This window comes from Micropterus salmoides, unplaced genomic scaffold, assembly GCF_014851395.1.
Source record: "Micropterus salmoides isolate LMB-PRFRI ecotype aquatic unplaced genomic scaffold, ASM1485139v1 Ms_hic_scaffold_6, whole genome shotgun sequence".
NCBI classification, from domain to species: Eukaryota; Metazoa; Chordata; class Actinopteri; order Centrarchiformes; family Centrarchidae; genus Micropterus; species Micropterus salmoides.
Window position 1 is genome coordinate 13,256,349 of NW_024044348.1, and position 15,579 is coordinate 13,271,927.

The 15,579-nt window shown below is 42.0% G+C and overlaps 1 protein-coding gene across 11 annotated transcripts in view; it reads left to right on the top strand.

Moving 5' to 3' along the window:
• Nucleotides 1–15,579, top strand: part of baz2ba (bromodomain adjacent to zinc finger domain, 2Ba) — a 64,171-nt gene that overhangs the window by 26,200 nt on the left and 22,392 nt on the right. For all 11 annotated transcript variants that reach the window (XM_038702204.1, XM_038702208.1, XM_038702203.1 and 8 more), the window contains 6 exons: nucleotides 9,160–9,333; nucleotides 13,060–13,251; nucleotides 13,334–13,495; nucleotides 14,171–14,367; nucleotides 14,467–14,679; nucleotides 14,804–15,361. In XM_038702204.1, the coding sequence (XP_038558132.1) occupies nucleotides 9,162–9,333; nucleotides 13,060–13,251; nucleotides 13,334–13,495; nucleotides 14,171–14,367; nucleotides 14,467–14,679; nucleotides 14,804–15,361 (1,494 nt within the window). In that variant the 5' untranslated portion in view covers nucleotides 9,160–9,161. The remainder of the gene's footprint in view (nucleotides 1–9,159; nucleotides 9,334–13,059; nucleotides 13,252–13,333; nucleotides 13,496–14,170; nucleotides 14,368–14,466; nucleotides 14,680–14,803; nucleotides 15,362–15,579) is intronic.

Below are 15,579 nucleotides of genomic sequence, written 5' to 3' on the forward strand. Positions count from 1 at the left end.
TGTGCTTGCCTGTATGTGTGTTTTTACATCTGTGTGTGTGTGTGTGTGTGTGGTGGGGGGGGGGGTGTGTGTGTCCACGCTGGCCTCCCTCCCATGTTGCAGTGAAGCAGAACACAGTGGCTGACTGCCCGCTGCTTTGCCTCACTCTCTGTCAATACAACACTATTCTCTTCCAGCCAGTCATTTTCACATGTTTAACATTAAGTAAAGCAGCCGTTTGAACAGAGGAATACAAGTGATTGACATATTGAGTTTAATGCTGGTGGATTTCCTCTCATCAGAGTTTATGTTGCCAGATTGTTGTTCTGAAACTACTCAATAGTTTTTAAGACCATCATCTGATTTCAGTATTCGTACATACATGCAACACTGTGGATTGTATAAACACCTAACATGTTTTCTGTTTATTGCCTGATGTTAAACTCATGTGTACCTTAATTTGCCGTTTACCATTTGTTCTGTGTTGAACAGAAAGGGTCCTTTTTAATGAAGTCATTACGTGAATGTGTTGGTAATATTGATGTCAACAAAGCATGAAAGAACAGAGAAAGGGTAAAAATGCAGAGTGAGAGAGAAGAGACTAGGTGGAAGAAAGGTGTTAAGGTGGGGGGTTGCAGAAGAGACAATAAACACGGCATCAAGCCAGAGATGTGAGCAGCCTTTTCATTAAGTAATGTTAACAGCTAAATGATACATAGCAAGTTGCAGGAGGGGAACTAAAAAAAACAACCAAATGCTACTATGAGCCAATCATATTTCTGCATTTTGTATGTGGTGGGAAGATCAAATAGGACTTCACGTAAACTGTGTATTATATTTTAGGGTTTGCCATGATCTCCTCGGGTAATGAATACCGAGATCATGTGTTAGTTGTTTTACAATGATTTACTGGTAATTAATCAAGGCCTTGAAATGTTATGGTTTATGTTAGGGCTGCAACCAACAATCATTTTCATTATTGATTCATCTAAAAGATATTTCCCTGATTTAATAGATTAATCATTTGGTCTTTAAAATGCCAGAAAAATGCCTGCAAGGCCAAGGTGACATCTTCAGATTACTTGTTGTGTCTGACCAACAGTTTAAAACTCAAACAGATAAAATGTACTATTATATAGAATAAAAACAGCAGCAAAACATCACACCTGAAACTAGGTAGAAACAAAACGTTTGACTTTTATGCTTGAAAATGGCTTAAGAGATGAATGTATTATAAAAACAGATGCAGATAAATGTTATTTTGATCGACTAGTCCTCTCTTGTAATATCAGAAGCTGCTGTTTTTGGTCATTCTTGTCATACATATAAACAAGCATGTGTAGGTACCATGGTTCACTGCCAAGAGAGTTTTTAGTTTCTTTGTTTTCTGTAAGGTGGAGGTGTAAGGTGAATTAAACTAAATTATCAAAAACAATGTTACAGTTTAATCTGTAAACATTTCACTGATTCCTTCGTTCTAGACAGTTTGGTCAGTGAAAAAGGAATATAGCTACTGAGGTGTTGCGTGGCTGAATGGAAAATTAGGGTCTCTAACTGTACATGTGCTACCTATTCTGTCGAAAAACACAATATGTGCACAAAGAACAGTTTCAACCCAGGCTCTTACAACTGGTAGTCATGAATAAGCTATTTCTGCCATCACACCCTTTATCTGAATTGTTTCACATTTGCACAGTGATATCAGTTGTCTCCTGCAAGTAAAGTTTCAGTTGAACAGAACTGACTCTAAATGGTTTCTTCCCATGGAAATGGACAAAAGGGGCTCCACTGATCGCTCAAGCAAGGCTTGCTCCTCTCTGGCTATTCCATTGTTCTGTCACTGTCAGTTTGTTTTGCCATTTGACATGCATGTCATTTGCATTATGCATATCTGGAGTACTGTGCTCATTCTCTCCCCCACTGTCTCTCCCCCCTGTCTCTCTTCCTCCCTCTCTCTCTTTTTCCTTGATATTCCCTGATAACTGATGCTATTTCCTGTTATTCAGTTTGATGTATTTTTGTATTTCCTGCATTTATTTAAATATGTGCAGTTTGAAGAACGCGGGATATCTTATTTAGATATAAACAGGAAATCACACTTGCCGATGATAATCCACAGTTTATATCACATATTTTGTGTAAATTTTATATGACTGCATTGAATCTTGATGATGAAAATCACACACTATAAATAAATAAGATAGTACATTAAGAATTCAAAATATTTATTCAAATAACAAAGTACTACATTTGGTGCTGTTCAGTTGGAGTCATTTCAGGAACATAAAGTATCAAGTAATGCAGAGCATGCAGTGAACAAGTTTTTTTTATCATATAAGCAGGAAAATGTTTACAATATTAATGTAGTGATTGCATGATCATTTCCTGTAATTTCCTGTAACATTTCTGGTTACATTAACCTAATCTGAGAGAGACTGCATTGTACAAACTTGATTTAGCCTACAGGTGTCTATTGAGATGCAAGAAACAAGATGTAGGTTATGTCCAAAACAAAATGTTTACAGCTGGAACATATGAAGTGAGTGTTTCTTTAAAGCGTCAGTTTGCTGTCAGTTTCACCTGCATCAATCTTAGTGTAAATAGTATTCCTCCAGACTCAAAACACAAAAGTATGGCAGTTCGTATTACACCAGTTACAGTATTATAGTGCTGCTAACCTGGGCAGCGTCACTGGAACTAATGAGACATAATTAAAAATGCATTTTCCGTTGATTTAACATTTTGCAAACGTCTGCAAATGTCTTGTTAAATACTGAAGACTTTTAGCTACTGTATTTAATATGTGGGGTGTATTTTGTGAAGCGAGTTGTGCACCTAGTCTCTAAGCTCAATGTTTAAAGCCTCAGGGCAGATATTTTTGCAAATCAGCAGTTTTGTTCCTTGCATTGAGTTACATACAATAAATTTCTTGTTGTGAAAATTGGACTAGAGCAAATGTAAAATATACTAGTATGTAATCTAAATGGTAATTAACCGTAACAGGGATTGGTTTACTCACCTCGCATACGATGCATGTGGTGAGAGTGTGTATGTGTGTTGTATTTTAAGCTTTGGTAATATTGTTGTTTGACATTCATGCCAATAAAGCTGAATTGAATTGAATGTGTGTATGTGTGTACATGTGTTATTCTCTAAAGCATCGAGATGGTGTTTTTCTGTCCAAACTGCTCCAAAGTCATTATGGACTCTTGTAGACACATGCAGCCAGTGGTGAGCAGATCTGGTTCAGTCTGCAGAAAAACTGTAATGAGCAGTGAGACTGGCAGATGAGTGTGAGTGGCTAGCAGAGGGAGAAGGGCAGATTCATCAGGGATGATTGCCTGATGCACACTTCTGGTTTTTTGATGTGAAGACCCTGCTAGGTTACCATGGGGAGAATAATTAGCTTTGGCTGGATGCAGATGCGAATGAGCATAAGAGATGGGAATTTTCTTTTTGAGCTTACTTTATGATACTTAGAATGGTGCATATGGGCGTGCTTGTGTGCACACTCTTTCTCAACGCATGCACACAGACACACTCACTACTGGCTCATTCTCTTCTATTTATGGCCAGGAAATGGGAGTAGTGCTATGTCTGGTTGAGCTGAGTAACACTATTCTGTCACACATAGGTTTGACATCAAACACAACTGACAAGCCTATCCTATTCCTCTCCACCGAGTCATCACCATGTCCCAAAATCACATTATTGTCACTGGGAACCCAGCAGAGACGGATGGTGAGTAGGGGTGTTGATTCCAGCCTTTGGCATCTACAGTATGCTTGAAATGGCAAATAAAGCCATTTGGCAAGAGCTGTTTTCTTGTCATTTCAAAAATATACAGAATGCGTGTGGCATGCCATTTGGTTTTATATTTTATCTAAAGCCTCTTACAGCGACATGGGTATGCGCGCGTGTGTTTTACGCCATGGCCCAGTGAATACTGAAGCTGGAAACTCTTCAATACTAACGCCACGCTCTACAATTTGTGACACACAGGACCATATCATTACCTTTTTGCCCTGGCAGGCAGTAAGCAGCTCTAGCGTGGTAAGCTGCAGTGTTACATGAGGGCAGGCAGGCAGGCAGTGGTGTGGCTGTAATAAGACCTGTGGCCAGCACCACTGCCAAGGCTAGCTGAGGCGGGGTGAGAGATGGTGCCCATCCCCTACATGCCCTGCTCTGCCATCTGTCACTGGGCAGGAGCAGAGCCGAGGGAGGGGTCTGAGTCACTCTAGTTGTTGTCACCTAGACAGGCCACACTGGGGCACGCTGTCTCTTTGTACTCCTTTCACTCCTTGGCTCAATTCACTGTCAGTTTTCAAAGCGCTTATGCGGTTCTGCAATATCCTATTTAATATGTTGATTCAGTGATTCAGTATAGAGTTTGTATTTCATGAATTTACCTCATTGATGTCTTTTCCTAAAGTTACACAAATGCTACAGTGATATAACACTAGCAGCACAGGCCATTACACCACTATCAAAACAGGGCTGGAACAATTAGCCAATTAATAAGCTCATTTATGATCTAAACACTTCCTTTGACTGTCATGGACATTTTTCACAAAATGTAGACATTTACAGATCAAATGATCAATCAGCAGCCCTTAAATAAATCATATTATTTCTGTTATGGCCTTTCAGATTCTGCAACGAGAGGTGCAGCATGATATAGTACACGCTGTCTCTTTAAATGTTTCTGAGTTGACGTTTGACACTGGACAAAGGTTGTCACTTAATTTTTGCCAAGACGCCTGGTTATGTCATTTCCTGGCTGACGGTGTGTGCAGGGAGGGGAGGGATAAAGGGAGGAGAAAAGGGGTCAAGGAAGCTTGTGCGTGCACTCTGCTATAAGCAAGATGATCTCGCTCTGTTAGTGTTCATTGCCAACAAGCATGCAAAGTACAAACATCCACATCCATGTGTACATGTCGTGCCTACATAAACACACACCCACATGAACATACACAAACACAAAGAGAGGCAACAGTGAGTGTGAGCAACAGCTATACAGGGTCAGAAATAAACAATGTTCTTGCTGATTCAGAGCCACGCAGAGTGATTTCACTTTTACAAACTGCAACAGAAAGTGCCTTTCTGTGTGTGTGTGTGTGTGTGTGTGTGTGTGTGTGTGTGTGTGCGTGCATGTGCAGTGCCTTTCACTAAAGTGTGATTCATGAGAACTGACTGACATATTGTCACCTGGTAACCAGAGGAGCTTGTGGACACTAGAAAAGTATTATCAATTCTCAGAAAGAACCTCATTATTTACTGGAACTGGTAATATAAAAACAAGTCAATATGTTTGTTTGGAGCAATACAGAGAAAGTTTGAAAAAAAGAAGGAATGGCTCTCATACACTAATTAAACAAGAAGTGCTAATGGTGGATTACTCATTCGATCCTCTTCTTTACCAGCAACCTTCATCGTGACACACTTGATATGTTGACATTTCTCTTGTTAGCTGCTCGGAGCAGAACACAGCTAAATAGAGGTCTGTGTTTGACACAGTTGCAGATCACAATAAAAGAAGCAGGGAAAGAGATCCAGAGGAGAGAGTGAATATTGTGGAAGCGGCGACGATACAGTCATTGTCGGTTGCAGTAAGAAAGAGAGCTGTGAGCCACCGTGTGTCTTTGAATGGGGTCAGGGCATCATGGGGAATAATGCATTTCCCTTCTCTTGCGCCAGGCGCTCCTTCCATTACGGCTGGAGAAGAGACATTGTGTCCACACTCTGATTACCACTGATCCATGCTGATGACTCTGTTGGCGGATTATCTCAGTTAGTATCAGCCATCTGTTACTGTGCGTGTGTGTGTGTGTGTGTGTGTGTGTGTGTGTTGAAGGGACGAGGAGGAAAGGGGCAGGAGTGAAACACACAGGGGGGTTGAATAGTTTGAGGCTGTGTGACACACACAAATACACACACACACTTCTATAGGCACATGTATTGGCAGTCTTTTGTAAAGCCGCTCCACACGTAATGAAGCACCGTTGCATACACGCAACACAGACATACAGCACCACAAAAACAAAGGCATGATAAGGCCACATACCAAGCAGTACAGGCCATTACCACCTCCCAAATGCACACCCTCCATCTCTCCTTTATACAATTTTGTCCTCCTTTCAGATGATACTGACATGTGAAGGCTCCTATATGAAGGCCACATGCAATAATAAAACCGCAGAGCTGTTTATAGCTACACTATCTCCTGAAGGGCCGTTGCATCCAGCCACTATTAGCTGCATGCGTTGACAGCTGGGTGCTGTGGTGTATTTGTGGACGTGACTCTGAATCCGGCAGTGGAACACATCTTATAAATCATAGTTCATCCATTAGCATAAATTCTGCCTCTTCTTGCATCTGCGGGACCTGCTGTTTCTGGTTGCACTGCTCCGCGTTGATTGGTTGGTGTTGTTCAAGTCAAATTGATTTAGCCGTTCACGGAGATTATAACGCTCGCCTTATACTGCCACTGTGGTGTGCTGTTAATTACCTATAAAATCAAGCTAATTCTGATGCTAAATCCATTTTAATTTCTCATAATTAAGTCAGGATTGGATCCTTAAATACCTTGGCGCTCCATTATTGTTGCAATCATTGTTGTGGCTGTGCATTCGGTGGTACATTGCTGAGCTCAATCTTATTATTGTTATTAGATTTAATTGCACTAAGTGATCAGTTTGTAGTTGTCAGAGGAAGATGGACTTGCCTCGCAGTCATTTTTCCCCTGCTGTCCTTTCTCTCTCCATCTCTCATCCCAGAAAGAGGCCCTTTGAGAGACTGTGAGAGATGAGAAGAGATGAGGGGGAGGGTAGCTCTGCTTTACACCTCTGCAAAGGAGGGATTGCTTTTTTGTTGTTTGTTAGGGGGGAAATCAATTCTGTTCACATCATCACGTTTTGACAAGGCGAGACATTAAGTGCAGATATTGAGAAACGACAGGAATGGTTTACAGCCTGTCCTTCATCTTCTCCACTCTTTTCCTTTCTTCTGTCTGCCCCCCCCCACAACAAAATCAGAGTGTATTGTCTTGCTTGTCCATTTTTTTTTAACCCTGAATGTTGAATCTCTTTTTCTCTCTTTCTCTCCCTCTTTTTCTGTTGTTTCTTTCCCTCTGAAAAGGTAGGGAATGATCTGCTTCACTTACCAGCTGACATCACATAAGCTTGCTCGTCCTCTGAGACACGAGCCTTTTGTTTTCATGTGCATTATGATAATTATGAAGGGCCACAGCGCCTCTCCATTTTCATTACACTTCTAATGATACTTAAATTTTTTGTCAGGAGCAGCCACGGAAAAATCACTCTTTTTTTTATTTTGTGAAAGAATCCTTTTTTTCTCTGTTTTTTTTCACCCTAACCTGACATTTAAAGGGTGACAGCCGAAGTGAGGGAGCACAGAGTGTGACAGCCATTCATGCAACAAAATGTGGTGGGGAGGAAACAGTTTTTGGTTAAGATTACAATAAAACACTATATTTTCACTCAGCCATAAATTAATTCTTGTAACAATCCTTTATTAGCCATTTATATTGATTGTTTGGCTCTTTAACCCACATCTTGTCACATTGTATTAGAGGCTATTCAAAGGACCTTTGACCTTGCTCGTAATTATACAACCACCATCTTTTCACTGCAGCAATGGCAGTCATGGCTGCCCAAGTCCGATGGCACACCAGCCTCCTCCCCGTGAACTGCAGCAGGTTTTCTTGTCATCCTCGCCTCTCGCTCTCCCTCTCTCCCTCTCTCCCTCTCTCCCTCTCCCACTCTCCCTCTCTCTTGTCAGTGTTGCTCCTGGCGAAAGGCTGATACTTGATATTCAGAGGATAGCAGCTTTTGTCTCAGAGATTTAATCAGTGGCTCTGCTCCCACTGCAGAGGAGAGAGGGAGGAGGGGTGGAGGAGGGGTGGCAGGAGAGAGGGAAGGAAAGAGAGATGGAGGCAGAGACTGTTTATGTGTAATGACACAATAACAAAGCCTGCCTGTAAAACACAATCTGCAAACCGTGCTTTTGAAGGGGATTTTCAGTCCTGGATTAGTGTCAGGTAGAGGGATATGGAAAAAGAGAAGAGAGAAAAAGAGTCAGGTTGATGTGATAGACAGGGGAGGTGATTTTGTGTGTGTCTGTCTGCAGCGGGGGTTGAATTGTGTGAAGTGTGCGTTCGTGTGTGTGTGTTCAAATTCATGTGTTTGGAAACAGTTTTGTATTTATTTAGCTGCACAAGTTAGCAGATGTGTGGGCACAGGCACATTGTGTTCTCAGTTGTAAGCAAAGGGGGATTAAAGTTGAATAATGTAAGTAAAATATTTGGCTGCAGAATGGCCAAATGTTTCTTGTGAGGGTTTATGTTGTTGGTTGGTTGATAATGGCTGGCTTGATGGCTCTGTCAGACTGATAATGGAGAGCTACCGTGTTGGTTAATGCACCCATCATCTAAAAGCCTCTCCATTTAGTTCTAGTTCCAACTGAAAGGACTTAGGGAGGAATGTTGTCTTTAAAGGCCTCAAAGCACTCTTAAATTTAAATGACATAATTTTTTTTATCAAGGAGGTGTAAAGGGATCCTGGTTGTTAAACACAGATGTGTGTGTGTGTGTGTGTGTGTGTGTGTGTGTGTGTGTGTGTGTGTGTGTGTGTGTGTGTGTGCGTGCGCGCACATGTGTGCTCTTGTGTGTCTGAGGGAGAGTGAATGACAAAGTGAAATAGTATTTGTCCATTTTGTTTTTGAGTTTTTCGCTAATCTCATTCCAGACATCCCACTTCAGCCTTAGCAGTGTGAGATCTTGGTAAAAGTGACTGTCCTGTTGCAGAACACATTCTCTGCACTGATTTTTTTTCTTGCATCAAAATGTGAAACTTTCTTTGTTGTCCGGTATCAGAGTCCTTAAAGATGTCATCCTCCTTCTTACCCCATATAGAATCAATGTAAGCTGGGAGCCAGTGAGCATGGCTAAATAGAAATATTGTTCAGGGGAAGTGAGATGTGAAAGGGAAAGTGTCAGGAGGTGCGTGTGTGTGTGTGTGTGTGTGTGTGTGTGTGTGTGTGTGTACACTTGCTAGACTATGCTGTGCATTTCTGTGTATGTGTTTAAGCATGTGTGTTTGTGAGTGTTCGGCTGGGTGTGCTTTGCTATTGTAACCCGGCTGATTGGATTGTGTTTGACAGATATGGAGTCTGGAGAGCGGCTGGCCTCCCCTGCGCCCACCCTGTCTGCTGCTCGCACCTCCTCCCCTGCGGCCTCATCCTCCTCCTCTTCCTCTTCATCATCCCCTGCTCCCCACTCTAAGAGCAGCCTGGCCCCGAGCCCCTCAGCACTAGGATCCACCCTCAGCACCTCTGGTAAGAACCACTTTTTCTCCCTCTGTTGATCTTCTGTCTCTCAAACATCACGTGTACAGAAAACAAAAAAAATACCAGCACATATTCAGCTTCCATGTAACCATAAAAACATGCCAAATGTGGTCACCTTCATGTCTTGATAGCATTCAGAATCCTCCTCATTTCTTTACCATGAAAAATGAGTTTCCTCCAGTATTAATTATACAGTTATTTTGCAGCCTGTGTGAATACACCTCTCTCCCAGCTACAAAGATAATTTTTTTTCCTGACAGCTTGGGTTGCAATTGAAAAGCTGCTGCATTAATGAATCCCAAACAATTAGGGGGTTCTTTTGTGTGAGAAACACACACATGCTTCGCCATGTCTCCTGACAACCTTCAGCTCTCTGGCTCCAGCTGCCTCAGAGTCAGACTCAGCACGACACTGTGTATGTGTGTGTGAGTGTGTGTGTGTGTGTGTGTGTGAGAGAGAGAGAGAGAGTACGCCTCTGCCTGCATGATTTAACATTTGTCAGCCACTCAGTGTCTAGTCAGCCCTGTCCGGCATCCAACCTCCTTTCTACGTATTGGTCAAAGCCATTAGGCAAAGAGGAGTGTGTATATTTGGTGTGAGTGTGTGTTTGTGTATCTCTGTGTGTATTTTCAAATATCCCTTGTGAGAGTGAACGAGTCATTTGCTCATACTCTCTCCTCATTTCTTAATGTCTTGCTGTTGTTTCATAGGCCTACTACACACACACACACACACACACACACACACACAAATCAAGCTTGCCAGGAGTAGGGAATAGCATATCCAGTTTTCTCTATGATTGTTGTGTCTCTGTTACAAGAAGAGGAAGATGGAGAGAGCAAAATAAAGTCCCTTGTTTTGTCCTCCATCTCCTCAGTGTTGCCCCAAAGAAGAAGCCATTAGGAGCATCTCCTCCTTATGCATTATACATCCCTCTTATCCCTCTGTGCCATTATGTGTGCTCAGATTTTCTAGATAAGCGATTTTGGACTGAGCGTCAAATGAAATGCTGAGAGGCAGGCTGTTAGCTCTGAACTTCTGCTGCGCTTTGTGGGATTTGAGCAAGCCAGTTCTTTTTCATATCATATGATGCCTTGTTTTTTGTGTGGACTGTAACAAACATAAACACAAAACCTATACACATACGTATACACAAAGAAGCCTATCAGTATCAGAATTCAAAGGAAAACATTGTCAACCAGAGTACAAATAATAATAAGAAACAATAATTGTGTGTATTGTGTAAGCAGGTAACATCAGTAATTACATATTGCAGAGTTATAGTGTCATCACAGGCTGTACAGGCATTGACTCAACGTCCTTTGCCAATGTGCCAATAACACTTAAGTGGAAAAAAATATAAGGAACATAAAAATACACACATAAAAATGAGTACGGACTATGTGTGTGTGTGTGTGTGTGTGTGTGTGCCTGTTTGTGCGCGCGTGTGTGTCATTGATGAGGATATCACTTGGAGAATAAAAGCTGATCGGCGCTTGTAGCACTCTCTTCTTCTGGGATCAACTCACGGATGCAATTAACTTAAATCTGTCTGTGGAAATTTGATTGACTGCAACAAACAACAAATTAATCCCCCTTCGGCAGCATCCAAACATGAAAAAAGCAGGCGGTGCAGTTTGTCAGAGTGGAGGAAGGATTGAAGCAGAATGAGAAAGAGGGCGAGGGAGTGAGAGAGAGAGACACAGAGACACAGAGTGAGGGAGAGTAAGGTAATCCTAGGTATGTCTTTCCTCTGCTTCTGTCTCGCTTCAGATTTTTAGATTTAATTATTCGCCTTCTGGAAGCTTGCATTAATATTGAAAAGGCATTTGCAGATGCCTAGAAAGGAAAGTGGTGTATGGGGAGAGGTGGGCACCCCAGGCATAAGTGAATGCTGTGGCTGGCCTTTCTGGGGGTTGCATTGCAGTCGTTTATCTTCGTATTCGATAGCTGACGCTGGAAAGGCGGGCGCTACATATTCAGCATATTCTAATGACATTCAAAAGGCAAATTTTGCTGTCTTGTGGTAGAGGGGCCTTGAGACCAACAAAAAGGGCTATACTCTCACACTTCTGGCATGCCCATAAGGCTTTGTTTCTCCCCATGTAACCACAAACAGTTTGATTCTAACTTAAAAATAGTCTCTGAGATGCATCTGTAGAATCATGTTAATTTACAGTTTTCATCATTTTTTGGTATAGAGCACAAACAACTGGCCCTACGGTGTCTCCCTCTGGATAATTAGATCCCAGACTGCATTAGTTCAGAAAACACTGTGCTCCATTGTCACTCTGTTTTACATTTCTGTGGTGTGTGCAAGTGTATAGTGGTTTGACATTTTCATCTGCTCTGTGTACAACACTTTCCTTTTCTTCAGTCATCACTTTTTTTGCATGTGTATTACCTGGCTTATGCAGAGGCATCAAGCAGGCTTGCTTTCCTTTTCTGGAATAGAAATTGAATTTGCATGAAATATGCTCACACCAAATTGCATCTGACTCTGGGAGGAGGTAATACGTGGCAGTCGCCCCTGCCAGAAATGATTGTGCTCAGGAAAACGTTAGATGATGATGATGTTGATGAAGTATTCTTCTGTGCGGAAATTGAATGCCAAAAGAATAGAAGGAGGTTAGCTTTTTACGCCTTATACGCACACTTCTTTTTCTCACTGACAATATCCAGTATTTGTCACAGCGCAGCATATTCTGACACTCTAAACTGAAGAAATATCAATACACAAATAGCTGTATGCTGAAATTGGATTATGACAAAATGCTCTGTAATTTAAATGTGAATGTTTTACTGTACAGACATAAGCAGCATGCTGAAGCAATAGACTGTCATGCTCAGAAACAGTACCACTGCCTTTTAAAATTAGGTGCAGCATGCTCTCAAGTAAAATCTGAAATTAATTGTTACACAAATAGAAGACAGTCATTCTGCATTTAATTATTTTATGGTCACGTGGGTAAGAAGCGACACCTTCAATAATCTAGTTTTTACACCCAAAGCTCAGTAAGGTAATTTGAGAACAATGTTCTCAGTCTACACAAATAAACACATACAACACTAACAGTTGGGCAATGAGTTATGCTAAAGGTGCAATAAACAGCTGTCATGCCAGCTGTACACTAATGTCAAAATTGCACTTTATGAAAGAAATTATGTGATACATTTGTAGTAATAGTAAAATCAAGTCAGAAGTGAGTATTTTTAGACGCTAGAGTTCAAAGCAAAATTGACCTCCTGTATGGAATTCATCTTTTAATCCTGTGATATAGGACTGTTTAGTCAGTTTCTGTAACTGAAACAGAAAAGAACTGAAAAGAACAAAACACCATTAAATCCTAACAACTATCAACAAGAAAATGTACGATTTTAACAATAAGCTCAAACACTGTATTTGTTAACAAATCAGCATCCTATTTACTGTCAAAGAAGCAGGCCTTTATTTTTTGTGTTTGAAGATTTGGTTCAAACACAAAGGCTGAAATGTCAAAAATACTACAAATAGCATAATTTTTCCTTTTACAGGACTTTGTTTGTCAGGAACGTTAGGGATTGTGTGTTTATTAAAATTGAATAAATCAGAAGTTAAGAACATATCTCCACTTGTTGTTTTGTTTCGGTAGCTGGTGGATTGTGTTGTTGTCATACACAACTGTTAGTTATGTAAATATTTGAACACGTCCTCTTGGTTTGGATCTATCTCAGGCCGTCTATTTGGAGCAGTGGGAGAGCAGCCCTTCATTGGCTCCACATTGTCAAGTGCCTTCCCTCTGGTCAACCACCCAGCCTTCGGAGCCATCTACACTGCTGGAGCAGGCAGGCCTGAGTTTGGAGGCCTGGGTTCCCTGGGCATGTCAGCTGCTCTGGCTGCTCACCCCCAGCTAGGAGCCCTCTCTGGTAAGACAGGGACAGTTTGACTTTTGGGCAGCAATTGGCTAAATAAGGATCCATCTTTAATATCTCCTCTCTTCTCCAACAGAGTGGTGGCGAGCTGCTGAGGCCCATGGACGGGGAGCTGCTGCCTTTCTCCCGTCTTTTATCAGCTTCCCTCCATTTTTCACCCCTCACATTCAGCCCAACCACAATGTCAGCCCTGTTCAGATGAGGATGCCTAGCAAGAATAGCCATGCCCCACCTAAAGGTACAGCACTCAACCAGAGGACCAATTCCTCAATCCTCACAGTTACATTGCGTGCAAAGGAAATTGGTTATTATAATAGAATTATAGCAAGAGAGTAGTAAGTGATAAAGGATCCATTTATTTTAAATGGAACTTCATCATATCTGTATAGTTCTCCACATTTCCCTATCATATGTGTTACGTGTATGTTAAGCATAAATAGATTAATTAAATCCTTTTCTAAGAGGTAATGGCACTTTGTGCTGAAAATAAAAAACCTAACCAATATCTTTTCCCTCCCACCAACTCTATCTGTGTTTCTTCCACAACCTAAATCCACTTTGTCCTGTGATGAGATTTCTCCTTTTCAAGACAGATTTAATGACTTTCAGTCCTCACTTAGTAATTCTGCCAACCTCTCTCTCCCCCTCTTTCCCTCGTGTTCCCTCTCGTAATCTCTGTTTCTTGCACTCTTTTAATTTCACAGTATCTTTTAATTTATCTTTTATTATGTAAACCACTCATGTTGGGCTTGTGCCTCCCGCAGCCAGCATGTTTGATGAGATACATGTATAAATCAATATTTTTATTAGCCTTATTCCATTCTGCAGTTAGTTCCAGATATTTCATTATCCTGTGTAGCAAAGTTCTCAGAAACGATGGGGCTGATAAAGTGGATGTGTTTTGTGTTTCTAGGAGTGAATGGGGCAGTGAATGGCAGCGGGGTCTGTCCTCCCACCACACAATCAGGGAGCTTTTCTGCGAGTCCAGCTCCTGTTCAGGCATTGACCAAGCCAACCAAAAAATCAGACCCCACTAACAGTCACCGTAGCAGCCCTCAGAACAATCCAGCAGAGTTGGTGGAAAAGCCGATACAGAAAACTAAAGAGAAGGTCAGCCTGGCTTTAGGTTCCTCAGCAGTTTGAAATATAGTGACATGTGAAATGCATTATTAGTGAAGCTGATTCTTGCAGTTTTTTCTCTGAACTCAGAAGCCACGAAAGAAGCCAGCAGACACTTGTGTGGCGAGCAACAGTGAATCAGGCACATCCTCAGACAGCTCAAGTGACGGGTCACTCAGCAGTGATCTGGAAGATCTGGCAGAGGATGATGAAGATGAGGATGAGGATGATGAGGATGACGAAGAAGAGGACAAACAGAGTGAATTATCAGACTCTGAGAAGCGGACAAAAAAGAAAACAAAGGTAAAGAAGAATTATAGAAAGAGTGAATCTTTTTTTTTGTTGTTAAACTGAAAGAAAAACATACAGAGACAAAGGGATCGGTTTTTCTTTGTTCTAACAGTTCTATATTTCATGTCCTCCCCAGGTTTTGATATCCAGCACTGGAACTGCAAAGACTGACTCCAACCCGCCAACCCTTGTGCCCTTACCCTGCTCTGTCTCCCCTCCTGCTTTGTCCCAAATCTCGCCACTGGCCCTGCACAGCTCCAGGTCCCGGACAGAGGGGCCACAGCAACACTTCAGTGTGATCCAGTCCACTGGCCTGGCTGCCAACTCAAAGCCCCTGGCGCTCCTCGCTCAGCCCCGTAGGGAACCTTCCTCCCCCATAGCCCTAACCACATCTCCAAAGGCACTCTCCAGCACTGCCTCTCCCAAACCTCCCAAACTGCTGCCCTCCTCCCCCCAGCACCTGCCCCTTTCCCTCTGCTCCTCCCCTAAGCCTCTTTCCGTCCCGTCTCCACCACGCTCGACTCTCCCACCGTCTACCTCCCCAAAACCTTTTGGTTTGACCTCATCTGTGACAAACTCCCAGAAGTCCACAATGAAGCCACCTCGGCACGCTGTTCCTGGCGCTGCCAAATCCAACAAAAGGAAACAGCTGGAAGCTTCACTTGCGCAGATCAATGAGTTCAGGCTCAAACAGGTAAGCCAACCTGATAACAGCAGTTGAATAATGTATTTTCTTTACCCCATCCACACAAATAGAATACACTACTTTGCATATACACGGAGATCAGATGTAGACTAGATAAATATGCACAGTCAGCTTTAGTGAACAAAGTTATTCCTAACAAATTGACAGTAAGGAATTTATACACTGGAGCTGAGTGTGCAGTTAGATTTGCAGTTTCTATCATTTAT